At 35.3% G+C, this 21569-nt stretch overlaps 1 protein-coding gene across 2 annotated transcripts; it reads left to right on the forward strand.

Moving 5' to 3' along the window:
- Nucleotides 1-1707: 1707 nt before the first annotated feature.
- On the forward strand, nt 1708-21327 carry LOC117565504 (alpha-protein kinase 1). 2 transcript variants are annotated; one of them, XM_052004002.1, is made up of 5 exons: nt 1708-1820; nt 4685-6905; nt 8262-9250; nt 12193-13229; nt 14728-21327. In XM_052004002.1, exons 2-5 carry the CDS (start codon nt 5766-5768, stop codon nt 15837-15839), a joined length of 4278 nt encoding a protein of 1425 aa, XP_051859962.1. In that variant the 5' UTR covers nt 1708-1820; nt 4685-5765; the 3' UTR covers nt 15840-21327. The 2 variants fall into 2 exon arrangements, with proteins under 2 accessions (XP_051859962.1, XP_051859963.1); XM_052004003.1 differs by lacking the exon at nt 1708-1820 and adding an exon at nt 3719-3903.
- The last annotated feature ends 242 nt before the right edge of the window (nt 21328-21569 follow it).

Consider the following 21569-nt stretch of genomic DNA (forward strand, 5'->3'; position numbering starts at 1 on the left):
TTTTTTTCTTATTTTTAAAAAATTAATTTAATAATTAGCATGTATTTTGATTAGGCATTAACAAACATGAATGAATGAAAAGACAATCGATAATAACTATCAGAAGAACGGCCCAAGAAATTCTAAACACTATATATATATCTGATTCATATGAAATTAAGCGCAACTTGCAAACTGCCAGCTATAAAATCCAGCAATGACAACAAAATACGCTTTGAATAATAACAAAACTTGACATAATATTTGAAACACATAAATATATTGCTTTTGAGTCTTTCATAATAGTTGGCTAACAGCCAGCAACAACGATAATGCTACTATAATTAACAATTAACATAAAGAAGCGTATTTGCTGGCAAACATTTTTCATTTTTGGAGCTGAGAGAATTAAATGTTAAGTTTATTGTGTAGTTTTAGGTGACAATTGCAAGTTTTTTTTTATAAAAGTGAAATACGTATGAAATAAACTATAAAAAAACTCATATACATATATATATTAATAAATATATATATAAAACTGGCGAAAATATAATGTCTTTTATTTGTAATGCTTAACCGTCAAAGTTGGAAATTTAAATTTAAATGCTTTCGTTTGCTCGTTAAGTTCGGCTTACTTAACGAAGCGGCGACAGGCGAACAACGTAACGACATAACGCAAGGTGCGCAACGTAACGACGTAAACGCAAAATGCGCAACGTACCGCAAGCGTAAAACACGTTAGCGCAAAATGCGTAACGGGAGCGCAGAATGCGTTACGAGAGCGCAGAATGCGCTACGTCAAAAGCAAACTGTGCAACATCACCTTCAACTAAATGCAGTTGAAAAAATAGAAAGTAAAATTGCAATTTTAAATACAACAAATCATATTGCGATGGTCTAACATTACTTTTATAATGCAAAAATATAACATTGTCACTTACCAAGCTTCGCTCCGCCAGCATTTACATGTAATGAAATCTGTCGTTACTTTTTTCTCCCCAAGCACTTTTTCTATTTTTTCACTCGAATAGAGAAAACAATATTGCTCTTGAAGGCACTATTTATCACAAAACGAAAAAACAAAAAAAAATCACACACACACAAACAGCGCGAATAAAAAAAGAAAACTTTAATTATTTACGTTCACGAAGTTCGACGGTGTTCTTCGGTATTATTTAGCTTCAAACTTTGAACACCAAGCTTCATTTCACCGCCAAGAAAAATGCCGTTACTTGATTTTTTCACTTCACTTTTTCTCGATATTTTCACATTGGAGCGGGAGGAAAACACTTGAATTTTGTAAACAAATTGTTCTAAACGCGACTGGATTTCTTTTTAAATATGGAATACGGCTAAATATTACGCAATTAATTATATTTATTTAGACACGGCAGCGTTCGCGTTTGAGATGTTCGACGCGTTCGTAGACTGGAAATATACCAAAATACTGTAAAAGTGTTACCAGGTTGCAACTTTTCCTAATAGTTGAAGCGTATTTGTGTTTGCATTCTATTATTATTATTTTTGAAAAACAGCTTTTTATGACCCCACAAATTTTTTTAAGCGCCTTATTTTACTGTATACTAACCTAGCTGTGTTTAATTTAAGCAAGTTTATTTATAAACTGGCAGCAATAAAGTAGGGAAACTCGATATTTGCCATTCTCAATCGATATTTTGAAAAGTATTGCAAGAAATCATCGATACATCGATAGCTGGAGTCCCAACGATGTTTCTCCACCTTCACTAATGCAGCGATTTGTTGCAAAACTCAATTTTTCAAATAAAATAAAAAACACCCGTAACGAAATAGTTTAAGTGATAAAAAATGTGATGTTAAGTGTAAGTGTGTGTGGCAACAACCAAAAACAAAATAAAAATAACAGCAAACCAATAAGAAAAGCACAGTGCGACAGAATAAAACGACACTGTTAATCACAAAAAAAAAAAAAAAAACAAAAAGAGGAAAAAGCCTGCACTGTGTTTTGTTGTAGTCGCGTATGTGTGTGTGTGTGTGTGGGCTCGTATGTGTGTACTTGCATGTGTGTGTGTGTGTGTGTGTGTGTGAGCGAAGCAATTGAAAAGGCAGCCCAAATCCGCAGCAGAGCCAAAATAAACGCGCAAAAGATAAAAACGAAAAGAAAAAAATAGGCAAAAGAAAATATAAACATAACACACAAAATGAGGCGAGAGATTGCGCTATGAGCAATTGCAGAACCCCAATATTACATTAGTGTGAGTGAGTGTGGGAGGTGTGTAGAAATGGAAGCAAATAGTGGGAAGGAGAGGGAAGACGTCATATATGTAAACACAGAGAGCAGCGCAATTTTGAGCAGCGCACACAAAATTCAGAATTTCTTTTTTGTTTTTATATTGTGTTAATTTGCGCCCTTGCTAAGCAAGTGTGTGTGTGTGTGTGTGTTTGTGGAATTTAGCAACGCCTGCTAGCATCAAATTCAACCCCCAATGCCCCCGGACAACAACAATGCCACCACCACAACCTACCCACCCACCCCCAATTTTCCCCTTCCATTTCCCAACAAAGGCAAGCAACAGCAGCAACAACAACAACAACAACATCACATTTGCCACCCTTCTCTTACTCTCTCTCTTGCTCTGTCTCTCTAATGACACTCTGAGGCTGAAAATTGACTCTCGGTCGAACGAAGGTGATGGTGTTGTTGTTGCTCTGCTTCTGCTGTCGCTGGAGTGTTAAGCTAAAATAACAAGCAGCGACGCGCAGTTGGCAGCGACAGCGACTGCAGCGCCCGTAATTCAAAAACTGTCGAAATGAAACGGCTCTGCGCTCCACTTGCTGAACACTCTTCCCACTCACTCACTCTCTCTCTGGCTGCCTTCCTGCTTTGCTTTGCCTTGCCGCTCTCTCACAAGTCCACTTTGCTTTGCTCTCGTTTCGTTTTGTTTCGTTCTCTGTCGCTCGCTTTTGCCGCAGCCAAAAACTTGCGCTCCAAGCGCGCTGTCCTTTTTAATGTGTGCGAGTGTATGTGTGTGTGTATGAAAAAAAAAGTAGAAGACAAGGCGAAGCAAGTGTAAAGCATAAGATGCAATAGCAAGCAGACAATTGCCATAAAAAAAGCTTCGTTAAAATATAAATTTATTAATCTTTGTTTTTTTTCTGGAATAGTATTTATATCCGTTTTTGTTGATATGCGTTTAACGCTTGATTTCAAATTTTGCGCAAATTGAGCACTGCACAACACCGGCCGGCAGCCGACAGTTAACGTTTGGCAACACTGGGACGATAGTGTTGACTTTTTTCTTTTTTTTTTTGGTATGTTGGTCGTAAGCAACCCTGCAACGAATGTGAGTGTGAAAGCGTGTGGTCGAATCATTAAGGAACAACAGCAGGCAACAACAACAATACACAGAATGTAAAATTGAAAAACAGCTCTTTGTACGTGATTTTTGTTGTTGTGTTGTGTTGTGTTGTAGTGCAACTCAGCAGGGGAAGAGTAAAAGACGCAGGCTAGTGATGTGCTGGCATAACATCGAGTCTCTTGAAATTCTTATTTTCACTTATCGATAGTATCGATACTATGATGCTTTGAAAACTTAAAACACCAATTCAGTTGACTGCTACATTTAAATTATACCAATAAAAATAAAACTTACATTAATAAAATCAATAAATTTAGAGATAAATTCATTAAAAAAACAGTCAACATTAAAGTTTGAAACATTTCCAAAATATAACATAAATATAGCATAAAGTAAACCCTCGATAGTATCGATAGCGACACGATGATTTTGCATCACTAGCTGAGAGCAGCGTCAACGACAACAGCGGCGACGGCAGCAAAGGCAGCCGCAGTAGCAGTAGGAGGAAAGCAGCGCAGCCGCTAATCTTTTGCTTTGCCGTCGGTCGCGTCGCAAAAGCAACAAAACTCTAAAAATTAAAAGCAAAGTAACCGATAGAACAATACAGAATAGAAAGCAACAAAAAAAATGAAAATAAATAAATAAATTGGAAAAACGGGAAAATTTCCATGCCCAAAAATAACCGAAAATCATTTTCAAGTTTGACGTTTTTATTGCTATGCGTGTGTTTGTGTGAGCGACTCTGTGTGTGTGAGTGAAAAAGGAGAAGGGGAAACATGGAACAACAGAGGGCGCTAAAGGAATAGGCCACAAGCTGAAAGAACAAGGCGCAAGTAGGGAGAAGAAGAAGCAGTAGCAGAGAAGTCGAAACGAATGTGAAAAGCGTGCAAAGGAAAAGGAAAAAGGTCAAAATGTGTGTGCGTGCGAGATAGAAGAAAAAGTAGAGGAAGAGAAAGAACAAGCAGCAGCAGCAGCAAACATGGAAAATGGAGCAAAATTGAAAAACTGTTGTGGAAAAGCCTAAAATTAATTTTTTTCTCCTTTTTGTTGTTTTTGTTGCTGTTCACGCGCGCGTTTATTTCGCTAAATATATGCGAGTGTGAGTGAGAGAGAGAGAGAGAGTATTGTTGGCAGCGGAGAAGAGCGAGGGCAAGTGATTGAGTGAGAGAGAGAAAGAGCGTGAACGAACGAACGAACGAAGCGAAGCAAGCAAGAGCAAAAAAAGGGAGCACAACATGAAAATGATTTTTGTAAAACGCATTTACTAAAATATTCCAAAAACAAAAATGTGAAATTAAATTTCAATTAAATTTTTGATACACGCGCAATTATCCAACCGAAATAATAAAATTAATTGCGCAAATTAGAAGACGACGACGACGCAGTAGAAGAAGAAGAAGCAGCAGCAGTAGAAGAAGAAGCAGTAGTTGAAGAAGAAGAAGAAGCAGCAGCCGCAGCAATTGAAGAAGAAGCAGCAGCACCAAGCACTTGATGAGCAAATTAAATAAAGCAAATCAATAAACATAACAATAACAATAAAACAAAAACCGAAAAACAACAAAGGAGAAATCAAGAACAAACGCTGCATCTATTTTTTTTTTGTGTTTTTGCAAAACAAATAAAACTAAAGTGGCGTCAAAAACAAAAAAAAAAACAAAAAGAACGAAATCAACGTGAAAAATAAAAGCATTTTTGACGTGTTTGTTTGTGTGCGTGTGTGTGTGTTTGTGAGTGGTGGCCAAAGCGGCGAAGCGGGCAGCAGCGCAGCGGCAAAGGCAGCGGTGCGGCGCTAGAAAATATGTGGATAGCCAGCAAAGGCGCCGCCGCAGCAGCAGCGCTAAACAACAACAACATAAGCAAGAACAACAACAACAACATAAGCAGCGACGTCGCAGCAGCCGCCGCCAGAGCCACCGCGTGGAAAGCAAACAAAAGCAGCGCATGACCGACGCAGGCAGCGCAGCAGCAGCGAGCGAATTAATTTGCTTCGAAATCGAAATAAATGCAAATAAAGTGCAACACAAAACAAACGAAACAAACAAATATATATAACAACAATAACAAAAGTAAACGCAGTAGAAGTAGACGCAGCTAAAGAAGAAAAGGAAGAAGAAGACGAACAAAAAGAAGCAGCAGCAACAGCAAAACAAGAAGAAGAAGCAGCAGCAAACGCAAACGGAAGAGGAAGAAGCAGCAAACGTGCAATAACAACAACAACAAGAACAACGAGCAAGTGAAGTGAGTGAGAGCGAGCGAGAAAGAGTGTGGAGGAGTGCAAAAAGCGAGAGTGAGAGCGAGAGAGACTCGCATTAAAACCGAAACGTAAATAATAATAAATAAATTACAAAAATTTAATAATAGAAGCAAAGCAGTCGAGCTTGCAACAACAATTTTCGAACGTCGCCGTCGTCGTTGTTGTTGTTGTTCTTGGCTGTTGTTGTTGTTGCCATGGCCAGCATCAACATCAACATCAGCAACAACAACAGCAGCAGCAGCATAACAAATGCAACACAAGCAACAACAACAACAACAACGCTGCCATCGCTGTTTAACGGCAACAACAACAACAACAACTGCAACACTGGCAGCAGCAACAACAACAACAATAACAACAACAACGTAAACGTTGCCGCCAAAGATATGGACGGACTGATTGCCATCAATGATAGCGCATTATCGCAACAAATCGAATTTATACTACAAGATGCTCCCATGGAGCAGGATGACGAGCAACAACAGTTGCAGCTGCAACAGCAGCTTCACATGGCGGCGTCCAAGCTCGACAACCACCCACCGACAACAAATGCAATAATAACGACAGCAACAACCGCAGCAGCAGCGGCAGCAGCAGCAACCACAACAAACAACAGCGCTTCCCCATACATCAACAACAACAGCATCATCAGCAACAACAACAACAATAACAGCAACAGCAATCACAGCAACAACAGTCTAAGTGTTGAAGATCAACAGCAACTGTTGCTGCAACAACATCGCGCACAACAGCAGCAACAACAGCAACATCATCTGCTCAATGGACGTCGCATCATTATACAATCAACAACATGCGGCAGTGGTGGCAACTCTGTTCTCTCGGCCAGCGACATTAAAGAGGAGCAACTGGAGCAGGACGATGACGATGATGATGAGCAGTTAACGCAACATCAGAATCATCATCATCATCAGCGCCTTCATCATGCAGACGAGGACGATGAGGGCGAGGAGGAGGAGGAGGAGGAAGATCCCGAATTGAACGATGAGAATCTGCAGGACATTGAGGAGGAGGCGCAGGCAGCCGAAGCCGATGAGGAGCCCGAAACGGCGGCAACAACACACTTGCAGCACACGCAAACACATCTGCATCACCATCCGCATCATCAGCAGCAACATCAACATCATCCACACCAACAACAGCAGCAGCAATTGCAACAGCAGCAGCAGCAACAACAACAACTGCAGCAACATTTGCAGACTCAGGTGAAGCTGGAGCTGAACGAGCTGCCCGACGATGAAGAGGAAGATGAGGAGGACGAGGACGAGGATGAGCACATGGCGCAGTCGACAACAGCGCAACAACAGCAACTCGAGGTAGCTATCGATAACAGCAACAGCAACAGCAACTACTCGCAACTATTTGATAGGTTTAACTAAAAGGTTCAAAAATCATAGATATATCTTAAGAATTCGATAGTTTAGTGTTAAATATGATAATGTGGAGTACTTTAGCTTTTCCTTAATATAGATTAGTATTAAATATCATAGTGTGAAATGCCTGAAATTGTTCTTAATCTACTTTTAAGTGAAGTCTAGATATTTCTTAATATGATCAAAAAGGAATAGGAAAAAGGAACGATCAAAAGGAATACTTCTACTATTTCTAGTTTTATAGTCTTGAATTCCACACAATGATATTTAACATTAAACTAAATTATCCTAAATTTTTAGTTTTATTTATATCATAATATTGTTGTCATAAGTACAAAATGGATAAGGAAGATAGCTTATAAATAAGACAAAACATTTGTAGGAATTTCATTTTATTTTGAAATGACTTTTCTATTCTATATTCCTATCATTGATACTTTTTTATTTAATTTGAATATTAAATGAAATGATTATAGTTGACAATGAACAAAAAGTTTTGAAATTAAAGATGTATTTTTCAAAATCCAAATAGTTTAACATAGTTTTATAGTTATATGTCTTCAAGATCTGTCTAAAACAGTTTAAGAACTTTCTTTATAAAGATTAATTAATATATTATATGTCGCTTCGAGTTATCTCTAAAAACAGTTTCAAAACTTTATAACGATTACAAAATATGCATTAGGAATAAAGAAGTAAATAAGATTTGAATAAGAATTCTATAAATAAGTAGAGTAAAAGAAAAATTACTTACGACATTTTAAGAATAGTTATTCATACATATTTAATTTGAATATTATCGAATTTCATCAAAATATAAACAACTTAATATAATTTTATAGTTGTCTCTAAAACTTTATAAAGATTAACAGTATACATCAGTAGTGAATACTCTTTAAAAAACAGTTCAAGAACTTAACGAACGATTAATATATAGGGGAATGAAAAAGTAAGGAAGCAAACAAGATAATATCTAAGAATATATAGATATATTTGAAACATTGAATTAGTGAATACGATATTATAGTTACATATATGTTTCTTTAAGTTCTCTTTAAAAAAACAGTTGAAGAACTTTACGAACGATTAATATATATGGGAATGAAAAAGTAAGAAAGCAAATAAGATAAGATATATTTGAAATGAAAAAGTATAGAAATAACATTTCAATAAGAATTTCCGCAACTAAGTAGAATGAGGTTAAGTCAATCAAGTAATTGCGAGCATTGTCTGTTAAAAAGTATGTAAAAGTATTTTTTTGAAAAACAGAGATTAATCAATTTCCTTAATCCTCCGCAGACGCTGCAGCAGCAACTGGAGTACACGACGGGGACACAGCAACTGGTGTTGCCAGCCGGAAGCATTGTGAGCACCACAACGCGCGCCTTGGCGGTGCCGGTGTCGGAGGCGGCATTGGTGCAGCTGCAACGTCGACCCGTGTACATCAGCAATGCGACGATGAGCAGTTTGGCTGGTGCCACGTATGTGCGAATGCCGGCGGCGGCGGTGATCAGTCGCAGTCCGATGACGGTGCTCAATGTGGTGCAACAGACGGGCGGACCGACGGCTCAGCTCATATTGCAGGCGGCGGCAGCAGCAGCGGCGCCACAGCAGCAGCAGCAACAGCAGCAATCAACTGCTGGCGCAGCAGCAACAACTGCTGCAGCAACGACAGCAACAACAGTTGCTACGCCATCGCCCAGCAATGAGCAACAATTGGCTGCCATAGCGCTTGCCCAGCAACAACAGCAGCAACAACAACAACAGCAGCAGCAACAACAACAACAGCAGCAGCAGCAGCAACAACATCATCAGTCCATTAAACCAGCGCCAGCCACGAGCAATGTGGCAACATCGACGACCAGCTATCAGTGCATGGAGTGCGTGGAAAAGTTCGACTCCAAAGAGCTTTTCGACATCCATCGCAGCGGGCACGCGAACAACATGAAGTGCGCCATCTGCAACATGGTCTTGAAATCGCTAAAGAACTATGAGAAGCATTGTTTGCGCTGCAAACCCTATGAATGCCAGATCTGTGGACGTGTTGTCCGCTTTCGTCCCAATTTCATCAAGCATATGCGCGTCCACACTGGCCAACAGTCGGAGCGGCACAAATACAAGTGCGAGGTGTGCCACAAGGAGTTTATGAGCTTTGAGTACTTTAAGGTCCACAAGAAGATCCACAACGAGAATGTCAATCTGACGTGCGAAATATGTGGCAAGGTGTTCAGTGCGCTCGCCTCGTTGCGCGGACACTCCAAGCTCCATTCGGGCGTCAAGCTGCACAAGTGAGTATCCTCCAGCCAAGGAAGTGAGGGAATCGAAATAATGAATGCTTTTTTCTTTAGTAGAAAGTATCAGAATATTAGATTCAACATTTCTTCAATCATTTGTGATAAATTTTTAGGCAAATATTGTTATATACTGTTTACCATAATCATTAATTAATCAGATTGATTGATTATTATTTATTATTGATGCCTAGCATTATATTTGTCTCCTCAAAAGAGTCAAGTACATATTCATTTCACACCAAATTTGACGTGATTTACAGATTTGTATAGGAATTATAAGATTCCAAACATTTCTTCAATCATTTGTGATCAATTTTTAATGAAATTACGATATATTGCTTAGCATAATCATTCATTCAGAAATAATGATTGCCTAGCATTATATTTTACTCCTCAAAGGAGACAAGTGCATATTTCTTTCACACATAAAATAAAACGATTTACAGAATTATGGAATTATATATATTCCATATATATGTATATATTCGTTTTATTTTATATGAATTATTAGATTCTTCAATCTTCTCTTAAAGATGATTTCTTCAATCATTTGTGATCAATTTTTAATGAAATTACGATATATTGTTTACCATAATCATTCATTCAGAAATAATGATTGCCTAGATTTATATTTTCTCAAAAGGAGCCAAGTATATATATTGATTTCATAGCGAATTTGACGTGATTAACAGAATTGTATAAGAATCATTAGATTCAACACATTTCTTACTTACATTTATGATAAATTTTAAGTCAAATTTCGTTATACTGTTTACTATTATATCATTATATATTTCTCCTCATAATTCTTATGTTAAGACAATATTTAAAAGATTTCGACCTTTCACATAGTAGTTGAACAATAATGGAACTAATTATGATTCAACATACTTTCATAACAGATTTTTTCACTTTAAAAGTTGCAATATCAAATCAAGCTGCTTTTAAAACACATTTTTTTCCGTCAGTTAAAGCTTATTTAAGAAGTACTATTATAATTTTTATATCAAATTGATTCAATTCAAGTTTTTACAGATTTCGATTTTGCATTTTTGTAGTATCAAAATAATTTTTATTTTGTGAAGTCAGTTTGCTTAAACATGAAAATATATCTTTGCTCCTATAATTTGTATACTCTTGACTGCAGGAAATGTATGTAACAGCAGTCATCTCTGACCCCATTAAGTATATATATTCTTGATCAACGTCCGTCTGTCCGTCCGTCTGCATGAACACGTAGATCTCAGAAACTATAAATGATTAAGCTATAATTCTTTTTTGGCAACGCACATCAAGTTTATTTCAAATAGAATAATAACTATATTCATGAATTTGGTTGCGATCAGATAAAAATTGTAGAAGTTATTAAGGAAATACTTCTGTATGAGCAAAAACTCCTACTTATGAAGGTTCTTAGTTGCTTTGGCTGACAAACTGGTATATTTTAGTAATCTATGGTATATTTGGAATATAGTAGTATAACAAAATACCAAATATAGCTTATTTGTGGTATATTTTAGTAATCTATGATATATTTGAAATATAGTAGTACAACAATATACCAAATATAGGTTTTGGTATATATTTGTGGTATATTTTAGTAATCTATGGTATTTTTGAAATATAGTAGTACAACAATATACCAAATATAGCTTTTGGTATATATTTGCGGTATATTTTTAGTAATCTATGGTATATTTGAAATATAGTAGTACAACAATATACCAAATATAGGTTTTGGTATATATTTGTGGTATATTTTAGTAATCTATGGTATTTTTGAAATATAGTAGTACAACAATATATCAAATATTGCTTTTGGTATATATTTGTGGTATATTTTTAGTAATCTATGGTATATTTGAAATATAGTAGTACAACAATATACCAAATATAGCTTTTGGTATATATTTGTGGTATATTTTTAGTAATCTATGGTATATTTGGAATATAGTAGTACAACAATATACCAAATATAGCTTTTGGTATATATTTGTGGTATATTTTAGTAATCTATGGTACATTTGGAATATAGTAGTACAACAATATACCAAATATAGCTTTTGGTATATATTTGTGGTATATTTTTAGTAATCTATTTGGAATATAGTAGTACAACAATATACCAAATATAGCTTTTGGTATATTTTAATAATCTATGGTATATTTGAAATATAGTAGTACAACAATATACCAAATATAGCTTTTGGTATATATTTGTGGTATATTTTAGTAATCTTTGGCATATTTGAAATATAGTAGTATGACAGTATACCAAATATAGCTTTTGGTATATATTTGCGGTATATTTTAGTAATCTATGATATATTTGAAATATAGTAGTACAACAAAATACCAAATATAGCTTTTGGTATATGGTATATTTGGAATATAGTAGTATGGCAATATACCAATATAGCTTTTGGTATATATTTGCGGTATATTTTAGTAATCTATGGTATATTTGGAATATAGCAGGAATATATAACAATATACCAAATATAGCTTTTGGTATATATTTGTGGTATATTTTAGTAATCTATGGTATATTTTAAATATAGTAGTACAACAATATACCAAATATAGCTTTTGGTATATATTTGTGGTATATTTTAGTAATCTATGGTATATTTGAAATATATTAGTACAACAATATACCAAAAATAGCTTTTGGTATATATTTGTGGTATATTTTAGTAATCTACGGTATATTTGAAATATAGTAGTATGACAATATACCAAATATAGCTTTTGGTATACATTTGTGGTATATTTTTGTAATGTATAGTATATTTGAATTATAGAAGTATAAGAATATACCAAAAATATAGCCTTTGTCATATGTTTTGTTGTGCTTTGCTTGTTTTCCAATTTGCATACCATATTAATCTCACTCTCTCTCTCTCTCTCTCTCTGTCTCTCTACCTCTCTTTCAGATGCGATGTGTGTGGCAAGGGCTTTGGACAGCGCTACAATCTGAAGATTCATGCGCGCACGCACACTGGCGACTTTCCGTTTGAGTGCAAGGTGTGCAAGAAGAAGCTGCACACGCAATCGTCGCTGCAGACACACATGCAGGTCCATTTACGCGATCAGCCCAAAAACGGCAGCAGCAGCGGCAGCAACAACAACAATAGCAGCAGTAGCAGCAGCAACAACAGCGCCGCCAGCAGCAACAACAGCAGCAGCAGTGGCAACGGCAACGGCAGCAACATCAACAGCAATGCGGCCACTGTTAAAATCGAACCCGATTTGCAGCAACACCAACAGCAGCAGCAGCAACAACAGTTGCAGTCACATGAAATGGAACTGGACGAACAGTCGGGCTTGAGTGAGGATGAACACGATGGTGTTGTGTCCGGTGTTGCTGCTGCTGCTTCGCTGCACAATTCGTCGACCAATAACAATCGCTTAACCACCGGCGAGGATTCGTCAAATGAATCCTCCTCGAATGCCTCGCTACAACAGCCGCACTCGAATTCGGCCAGTTCATCGCAACACTCGCAACAACATCAGCAACAACAGCAGCAGCAGCAACAACAACAACAATTTATTGTTGCGCCGCCGCGTTCGATTGTCATCAAGAACTATATGCAACAGCAACAGGCGCCGGTGATAGATGCCGCTAACGGTGGCAATTGCTCGAGTGTGCTGCACACACAGGTCATACAGAGCGGTGCAGGCACCAGCAACAGCAATGGCAACAGTCACAGCAGCAGCAACACCAGCCACAACAGCAGCAGCAGCGGCAACTCGAACAGTAGTCAGCATAGCAACAACATGCACAGCATCAACAATGGTCACACGAACAACAACAGCAGCAGCAGCATTGTTGCTGCCGCAACAACAGCAACAGTTGCAGGCAGTGCAGCGAGCAGCAATCTGGCTCAGCAGTTGCTGCGCAAAACTCCCATCATACACTCGACGGGCACGCTTAGCTCAGCGTTGGCCAGCGTCGTTCAACAGACGGGCGGTAAGTAACGAGTGACGAGTAGCGAGTAACGATTTAGATCAGAGACGACTAGTTTAGATGCGATGGCTAGCTTAATTTAGATTGTCGAAGAAAAGACCATGCAAAAAGAGTCTAATGTGATAACTATGGTAGCGAGTAACGAGTAAAATTATTCTAAATCAGCTCAATATGTACAGATTAACAATTCAATACGAGAAGAATAGGTTAGGGATAGGGAATCGCTAGCTATGTTTAAGAGGAAGTAGAATATAAAGAATGAAATGTGAAGTGGCGAGTAACGAGTAAAAATGTAAAGGAGACCAAATTTTTCGGAAGTGGCGAGTAACGAGTAAAAATGTAAAGGAGACCAAATTTTTCGGACTTTGTTAGTTTTCGTTATTTATAAAATCGCAAAAAAGATGACCGCAACGAGTAACATCAGGTCGATATAGTATGGAGCGCAGCGAGTGAGGAATCCATTAGAACCAACCAGAGTTGATGGGGAACTTAACTAATCGGAGCTTAGAGAAGAGAGTAAAAAGTGGTAGAAACTGATTGCAATTGTGTACAGCGCGTTAATAAGTTGCAAGTAACGAGTAAATTTTAGTAGCGAGTGATGAGTTAAGAGAGGACAATATAGTTTAATTGAAAACGTTAGTACCGACTGACAAGTAAAACTCAAAATACAAACAAATACAACAAGAGAAATAGCCGAAAGAAAAAGTTGCAAGTAACGAGTAAATTTTAGTAGCGATTGCTGAGTTAAGAGCGGATTTGGAAAACAATTTAGTATATTTGAAAACGTTAGTACCGAGTGACAAGTAAAACTCAAAATATAAACAAATTTATTAGTATATGTATTAGTGTATCAAAATTATAGAGACATAGTCGAAAGAAAAATTTGCGAGTAACGAGTAAAGAGAAAACGACTTAAAAAGTTAATTAAACTTCATGTTTTAAAGGTTGAAAGTAACTACAAAGTAAATAAAATGATATACGAAAAGAAGTGCAAATTTAAAGCAACAATGTAAAGACAGATTGTTAATGAAAACTCAATAGTTGTTAAACAGGGAAGGATAGAGAAAAAAGTGTGGATTGTGGATATTACTTGAGCAAAGAATCGTTTATAAATTATGGAGAAGATACACAACATTAATAAAGTCATATACAAAAGGTGAATGGGAAGCACTAGTTGGAGTTAGAAAGTTGAACTATTTGTATTAAAAACTAACGAGTAGGGGACAACAGCCGCTTGTTAAAGAAGAATGCTCGCTAATTAAGCGAAAAGCGGACAAACAATAAGGAAAGCAAACTGATTATTACGCAAGCGAGTTATTAGTTATTAGAGAAGACACGCAAAGAATGCGGCTGACTGAGAATAAAGTGTTTAAAAACAAACTAAACTGCACAAGTTGAGAGGCATTCTTTTTGTTGTACTATAACATGCAATTAAATTGGAAAAGACAAACTGGTTAATTGATGACGTTTCGATTTAATGCTTTGCTTTGCTTGCTTGCAGTTGGTTCGCCGGCGCAATCGCCATCATCTTCATCCACATCGTGTTCCTCCTCCACCGTGCTGGTGTCCAAGGCGACGGGTGTGCCGCTATCGATTGCCTCATCGGCGGCACTGGGCGGCTCCACAATAATACGCAGCACGCGCAACCATCATCAGCAGCAGCAACAGCAACAACAACAGCAGCAGCAGCAGCAGGCGGCGCAGAGCAATCAGCAACGTATTGTCGCGGGACAACAGCAACAACAGCAGCAGCAGCAGCGTAATAACCACCGAAACCACCACCGACGTCGTCATTTGGCGGACATGGACGACGATGATGATGATGACGATGACAATGATAATGAGGATGAGGCGAGCGTGCAACAAATGCGTGCTGCTGCTGCAACCACAAACGGACATCATCAGCAGCAGCAGCAACAGTTGCAGCAACAGCACTCGAATCATAATCATAGTCACAGTCATCAACATCAACAACAACAACAACAGGCGAACAATCATCAGCAGCAACAGCAGCACATCAGCAACAATCATCAGCAGCAACATCCTCAACAGCAACAAGCGCTTCATCATCATCATCATCACCATCACAATCATCATAATCATTTCGATGATGATGATGACGATGAGAAATCATCACCGTCCCTGGCAACAGCCGCAATCATCAAAGTCGAACCGAATCTCTATTCATCCGGATCGGGTGACAATTCCAACGATATGTTCATCAAGGAGGAGGTGATGTTTGAAGATTCCGCCGCACCGCATTCACCACAATCGCCGCCAAGTTCGAAATTTCGCATCTCGAATTTCGATAGCGATCTTGTCGACGATCATGTCGATCTAAATCATTCGCTGCCACCGTACGGTAATCTCTTTGAGCCGCATTCAATACGCGACAGCATCCCGGTGCAATTGTATCCCGATGACGATGATGATTTTCGCTTGGATCACAGTTCGTTGGGTGGCCTCCATAATACATCATCGTCGACCACCGATGGCGATTTCATCAAAAAGGAATGGGTCTATGGCAGTGCGTCGAGCAGTTATGCCATGAATGGTAAATTCGATGACGATAGCGATGCGCTCTGCGATGCCGCCAATTTCATCTACAATTGATCAAATTGAAAACATACGAAAACATAGAAAAGAAAACAAACAAACAAACACTTAAATGCATGAGAAGAAAAACACAAAACAAAATCGAACCATACAAATTCAAACTTTTATATACATACACGTATATATACATCTATATATATATATAGTAATTTGCTATCTCTGTCGCGCTCGTGATCTTAACGTGATCTTAAACTAAATCAATGTGTAAAATGTATTTGTAACTGTATTTTGTAGTTGTTTCTATAATGGAAAATCGCGGTAAAGTAAGATGCAACTGTCTCTTATCACACACACACACACTCGAACACACACACTCACACAGTGTCTGTCTGTCTCCCTCTTTTTAACTGTTTTTCACACACAACAACAAACAACTCGAACAAAAATCTCTTTCTCTCTCTCTCTCTCTCTCTGTCTCTCTTTGTGTCTAGCTGTCTTTGTCTTTGTGTGCTAGCTTATATTGTTTACTCGCTCACACAGTGTCTCTCTCTCTCTCACTCCCACTCACTATCTCTACCCGTCTCGCTCTTTTGCACGCACTTGAAAATTGTGTTGATTTTCGTTTTGATCTCGTTACAATTTCTTTTTTTTTTATTTAATTTTTTATAACTATTCTCTATTTTGTTTTCCTTTGCGATTCTTTAACAACTTTTTCAATATACTCAATTTGTGAATATATGTGCGAGTACAGTGAAAACTCGCCTTAAAGAACACAAACTTCTTTAAAAAAAGTGTTTTTCGCTGTATTTGCTTATATGCAAAATTTTATTTTATTTTATATAACATAATTACATATATACATAATTCTTTTAAATGGACGCGTGCAGAATTCCGCTCCAAGATTTATTTGCAGTATTTTATCGCCTTTATAAAAACAAAACAAAAAAGAAAAGATTCTCAATGCATCCAAAAGAAAAAAAAACCTTAAAAAAATGTAATTTTTATTTTTTTTTTTTTAAATATTGTCAGTATTTTGTTCTTCCATCCCTCTCCCAGTTCCCCCAAACAAAAACAAAAAAAAAAAAAAACCAACCCGCTACTATGCTCCTTCTATATAGAGATATATACTTATATATAGCGTATAATGATATGATTAATGTAATTCTTAATTCTTTTTTATGTGCAATTCTCAAATACACACTCTGTCCTCCCTCCCCGCTCCACGCCCCCCTCACCAATCTTTGCTAACACAGCTGCTTTATAAAATTAAAATACGAAAAAAAAGAACATGAGTAAAATTATGATGAAACGAAGAATTCGAATTATGTAGTCTAACATTTAAGCAAAAAAACAAAAAAATGAAAGAAAAAACTTGCAAGTTTTTTTTTTGTGCTTTAAACTTAAATTGAAATTAATGTGGTTTCCTTAATTAGCTGCTAAGTTTTTGATTAAATTAATGGATTAATTTTTTTTTACAAATAATTTGCATACACACACACACACACACTTACACATACATACATGTTTAATATATAGAGCATATAAATAAGGCACAATTTCATTAATATATATTTTTTTTTTAGTCATAAGCGCAAAAAGCATGCTTTACACCCACACACACACACAATCGCATACAAGGCAACTCTAAATAGCATACAGAATATATATATATATATAGTCTATAATATATTTAATGCTACGTTCATGATCTAAGCATATATACATATATATAAAACAAAAAACAAACAAAAATAATATAGAGGTATATTTTTTGCATTTAATGAAACTTTTCGTTCTTATTTTTTTCGTTTTGCCTTTTTATTTTATTTTTTGTGTTGTTCGCATGTAAATTACAAGAAAAACACAATTTGCATAAAAAGTGTTAAAGAAATATATATAGTAAGAAGAAAACTAAACGAAATTCATATATAAATGGAATACTAATTAATATGGCTAGCAAAAAAGAAGAAAAACAAAACGTTTACGAAGCTCCGTGGATGGCAACAAAACGTTAATGTTGACAAAAGTTTTAGCGCAAATTACAAATTAACAAAAAAAAAGAAAAGGAAAAGAAAAACTTTAAATCATATACAAGCATTTAATGTTAAATAAAGTAAAAAAAAGGAAAAGTCGTAAGGAAATGAGAAACGTTTACGAACGCAGATGTGAAGTAAACGAAAAGTATTTTGTTTTTCGTTCGTTGTTTGGTTTTCATTCTTAGAACACAACACATATATAAGCATTATTATTATTATCATTATTGTAGTTGCAAATGTTAGCTAAAAAATAATAGTTGCTAGAGTAGAACAACGTAGAAAACACAAAATAAGAGAAAGAAAAAAAAGAAATGTTTGATTTTTGCGTTTCTGCTTTGTTTGCGTCGTTCTTAAACGTTTTTTTTTTTTGTTGTTTGTTTGTTTTGTGTCGCTGTGGATGAAAACATAATCGATGTTTGTTGTTGCTTAACTTATGTTTGTTATGCTTAACGTTAGTTGTTTAAAATTGTTGTTGCAACAACAAGAATGCAACACACACACACAACTATACAACACTTCACACACACCAACAACAATAATAACAACAACAACTGATAACAACTATTTTCAATTATGCATTTTATGGCTTGCTCCACCAAGGCGCTACAAACCCCACGCCCCTTCCCCTCGAGACCCACCCTCACCCCATCATAGACCACTTCGAAATGTCTTCCGCACTGTCTTGAGTTACTTTAGATGAATAATCATATATAATATTATAAAGAGATTAGATGAAATGAAATGAAGAATAAACACATACGTCTGCCAGTTTTTGGGATACATGAAAAGAACGTACAAAACGAAATGAATTAAGTTTAAATAGCATAGCAATTTATTTCAAGTGTAGTTCAGAAAATCCTTCCCGTTTTCCCCCCAGCAGAGATTCTTCGTCTAGCGTTGTGCGATTGCATTGATTTTCACACAGCTGCATACTAATGACATAGGAAGCGAGTGCAAAAAATTTCAGCAACAGAAACGCACTGCGAGCTGAGTTCGCATAGGTTAGTTTTTTTTCCATTTTATTTGCTGGGGAATTGATTCGGTAAACAGCACTGCCCACACCCCTTTTTGCAGCAAGTGAGTGAGAGAGAAGGAGCAAAAGCGAGTGAAGGAAAAAGAGAACCTGAGAAAATCACAAAGTTGGGAAACTTTATCGGACAGCTTGTCTTTACTCATGCATAATTCAGAAAAAAAAATTCAAGAGCCGGCAAAAATCTGAAAAACAGCAACAAAAAAAAAAAAAAAAAAACAAACAGAAACACAAAAAAAAAAGAAATAATTTTTGTATATGGAATCTATTTTATATACTGTAACTAGAAGAAGTGAAGGAAAGTGAACAAAAAAAGCTGTATCTCGCCCCACTGTACACACCCACAACACACAGACACGATTTTTCTCCCGCCCTCCCCTCAAAAAAAAACAAAAAGTAATAAAAATGGAAAGCCAACGAAAAACTTCTCAAACACAACAGAAAATTAAAAAAAAAAAAAAAAAAAAACTTTTGCACTCCCTAACAAAAAAAAAAACACACACACACAAACAACAACAACAAGAAAAATCTCAACGACTGCGCACACAAAAAAGTGAACAAATTTTTTGTATTATATTAAAAAAAAGCAAACAAAAAAAATCTATATATATATATATTGAAATTCTCTTAAGCGAAAGTAAAACGAAACACTTGAACTTTAATATTATTCAAAGTGTATGAAAAACAAAAAAAAAAAAGTAGCAAGAAGAAGATGAAGAAGCCAGACGATCTAGATAAAAATGAAAATACTATTTTTTAAGTGTAAACCAAGCCTCGAAAATTTCAAAACAAAAGGCTTGGACGCCAAATTTTTCTGCAATACAAAAAAAAAAAAAAAAAAACTTAAGTATGATATATATAAAAAAAAGAAAACTTTATAGGCATATACATACATCTATATATATGTACAAATACACGCACACATACACACACACACAGTCAAAAACACTGAGATTGAAAAAAATTGCAAATTTTTTTTTTTACTACAAGAATTACTTAATGAATTTAAGCAAACAAAACATAAAAAAAACTTGGGTGAAGTTTTTTTTTAGATAATTGATAGAAAGAGGAAAATGAAGAAGAAGAAGAAAGAAACCCGCCACGCCCACAACACAAACACACACACACACGAACCCACTCAGCATTAGAAAAAGTCCAACAAAAAAAAAAAAGAAAGAAGAAAACTATAATTAAAAATGAGAAAAATGTTGTGTGGAAAAATATCAAAAGAGCGTAGAAAAATGTCGTAAATTCTTTAATTTATTTAAACAAATTTGTGTTTCTTTTTAATTTGTTTCGTCTCTCTATCTCTCTCTCTGTGTAAATGTACCTAACAAGAATGAAAAGAAAAAAATGTTAGTCGTGGAAAATATTAAACAATCAGATCTTAAGACGTCTTCAATTTGTGGGTTGGTAAAAAGATTAAAGAGCAAAAAAGGAATGAAAGAAAATTAACGAAAACGAAAGCCGAAAGCCGAATGAGAAAGGAAAATGGAAATGCAAATTATAAAAAAAAAAAATAATAATCATATACACGCATACATATAGTATATATACATAAAATACATTTAATTAAATGTGTAGTTCGAACTAAACGTAAAACAAAACCAATCGCATAATCTTCTATTATTAATAATATTAATAATAATAATAATAATACGAAATGAAAGAAAATCAATTGTTTTTAATGGCCTAAGATTTATATAAATTATTACAAAATACAAAAAACAAAAAAAAAAATGAAAGAAAATTTGTTGTTAAAAAAAATATGAATGAAAGGGGGAAAAACAAAAACTAAACGAATGAAAAATAGCACAAAAGTCGAATATACCCTGTAAAACTTGAATTTTGTTGGAATTGATTTTTTGTCGTTTCTCTTTTTTCTCTACAATTTTGTTGTAATTATTTTTCTACATAAAACAAAACTGAAAAAGAAAAAAAAAATAAAAAAACAAAAACCAAAACTAGTAACTGATCCAGTACGAGTTGAACACGAAGTTTTTTTAAAGCATTTTCGATAAATATTAAAAAAAAAAACACAAACAAAAAACAAAAGTGAGAACGAAATAAACAAGAACAAAACAAAATAACCAAACAAAGCCGAACAATTTCAATCTGAACAAAACCTAAAGCCCACGAAATATATATTTAAATAAATTATATAAATCTATATCTATATATATAGAGACAGAGAAAAGATGGAAGCGCAGAAGCCGAAGCAAAACACAAAAGCAACAAACATATTTATATATATTATGAATGTCTAGTCGTATTTTCAGTATTATACAAAAAAAAAAAAAAACTAAAAACAAAAAAAAAAAAAACAGAAAATGTACGTGAAGAAAACAAATTTTTGAAAAACATGCGAAATGGTTAAAAAAAAATAACAAAAGAAAAATATATATAAAAACGATTAAGTGTGTAGCGTGTACAATAAAAACAATTAATAAAAAAAAAACGGAAAACAAAAAAAAATATATATGTATATGGTAAACAATTTTTAGAAGCATTTTTAACATATTACAAACAAAAAAAAGAAGAAGAAATAAAACGTAAATGTTTATCGTAAAACAAAAACATAAACCATAAAAGCGTACATATATTAAATTAGTTATATATAAAGCAAATATATATATATATAAAAGAAAAATATGATATTAAAACAAAAAATAATAAAAAAAAAGAAACGGAAAAAGAAAAGAAATTAAACGAAAATGTGTC

Source organism: Drosophila albomicans, chromosome X (genome assembly GCF_009650485.2).
Source record: "Drosophila albomicans strain 15112-1751.03 chromosome X, ASM965048v2, whole genome shotgun sequence".
NCBI lineage: Eukaryota > Metazoa > Arthropoda > Insecta > Diptera > Drosophilidae > Drosophila > Drosophila albomicans.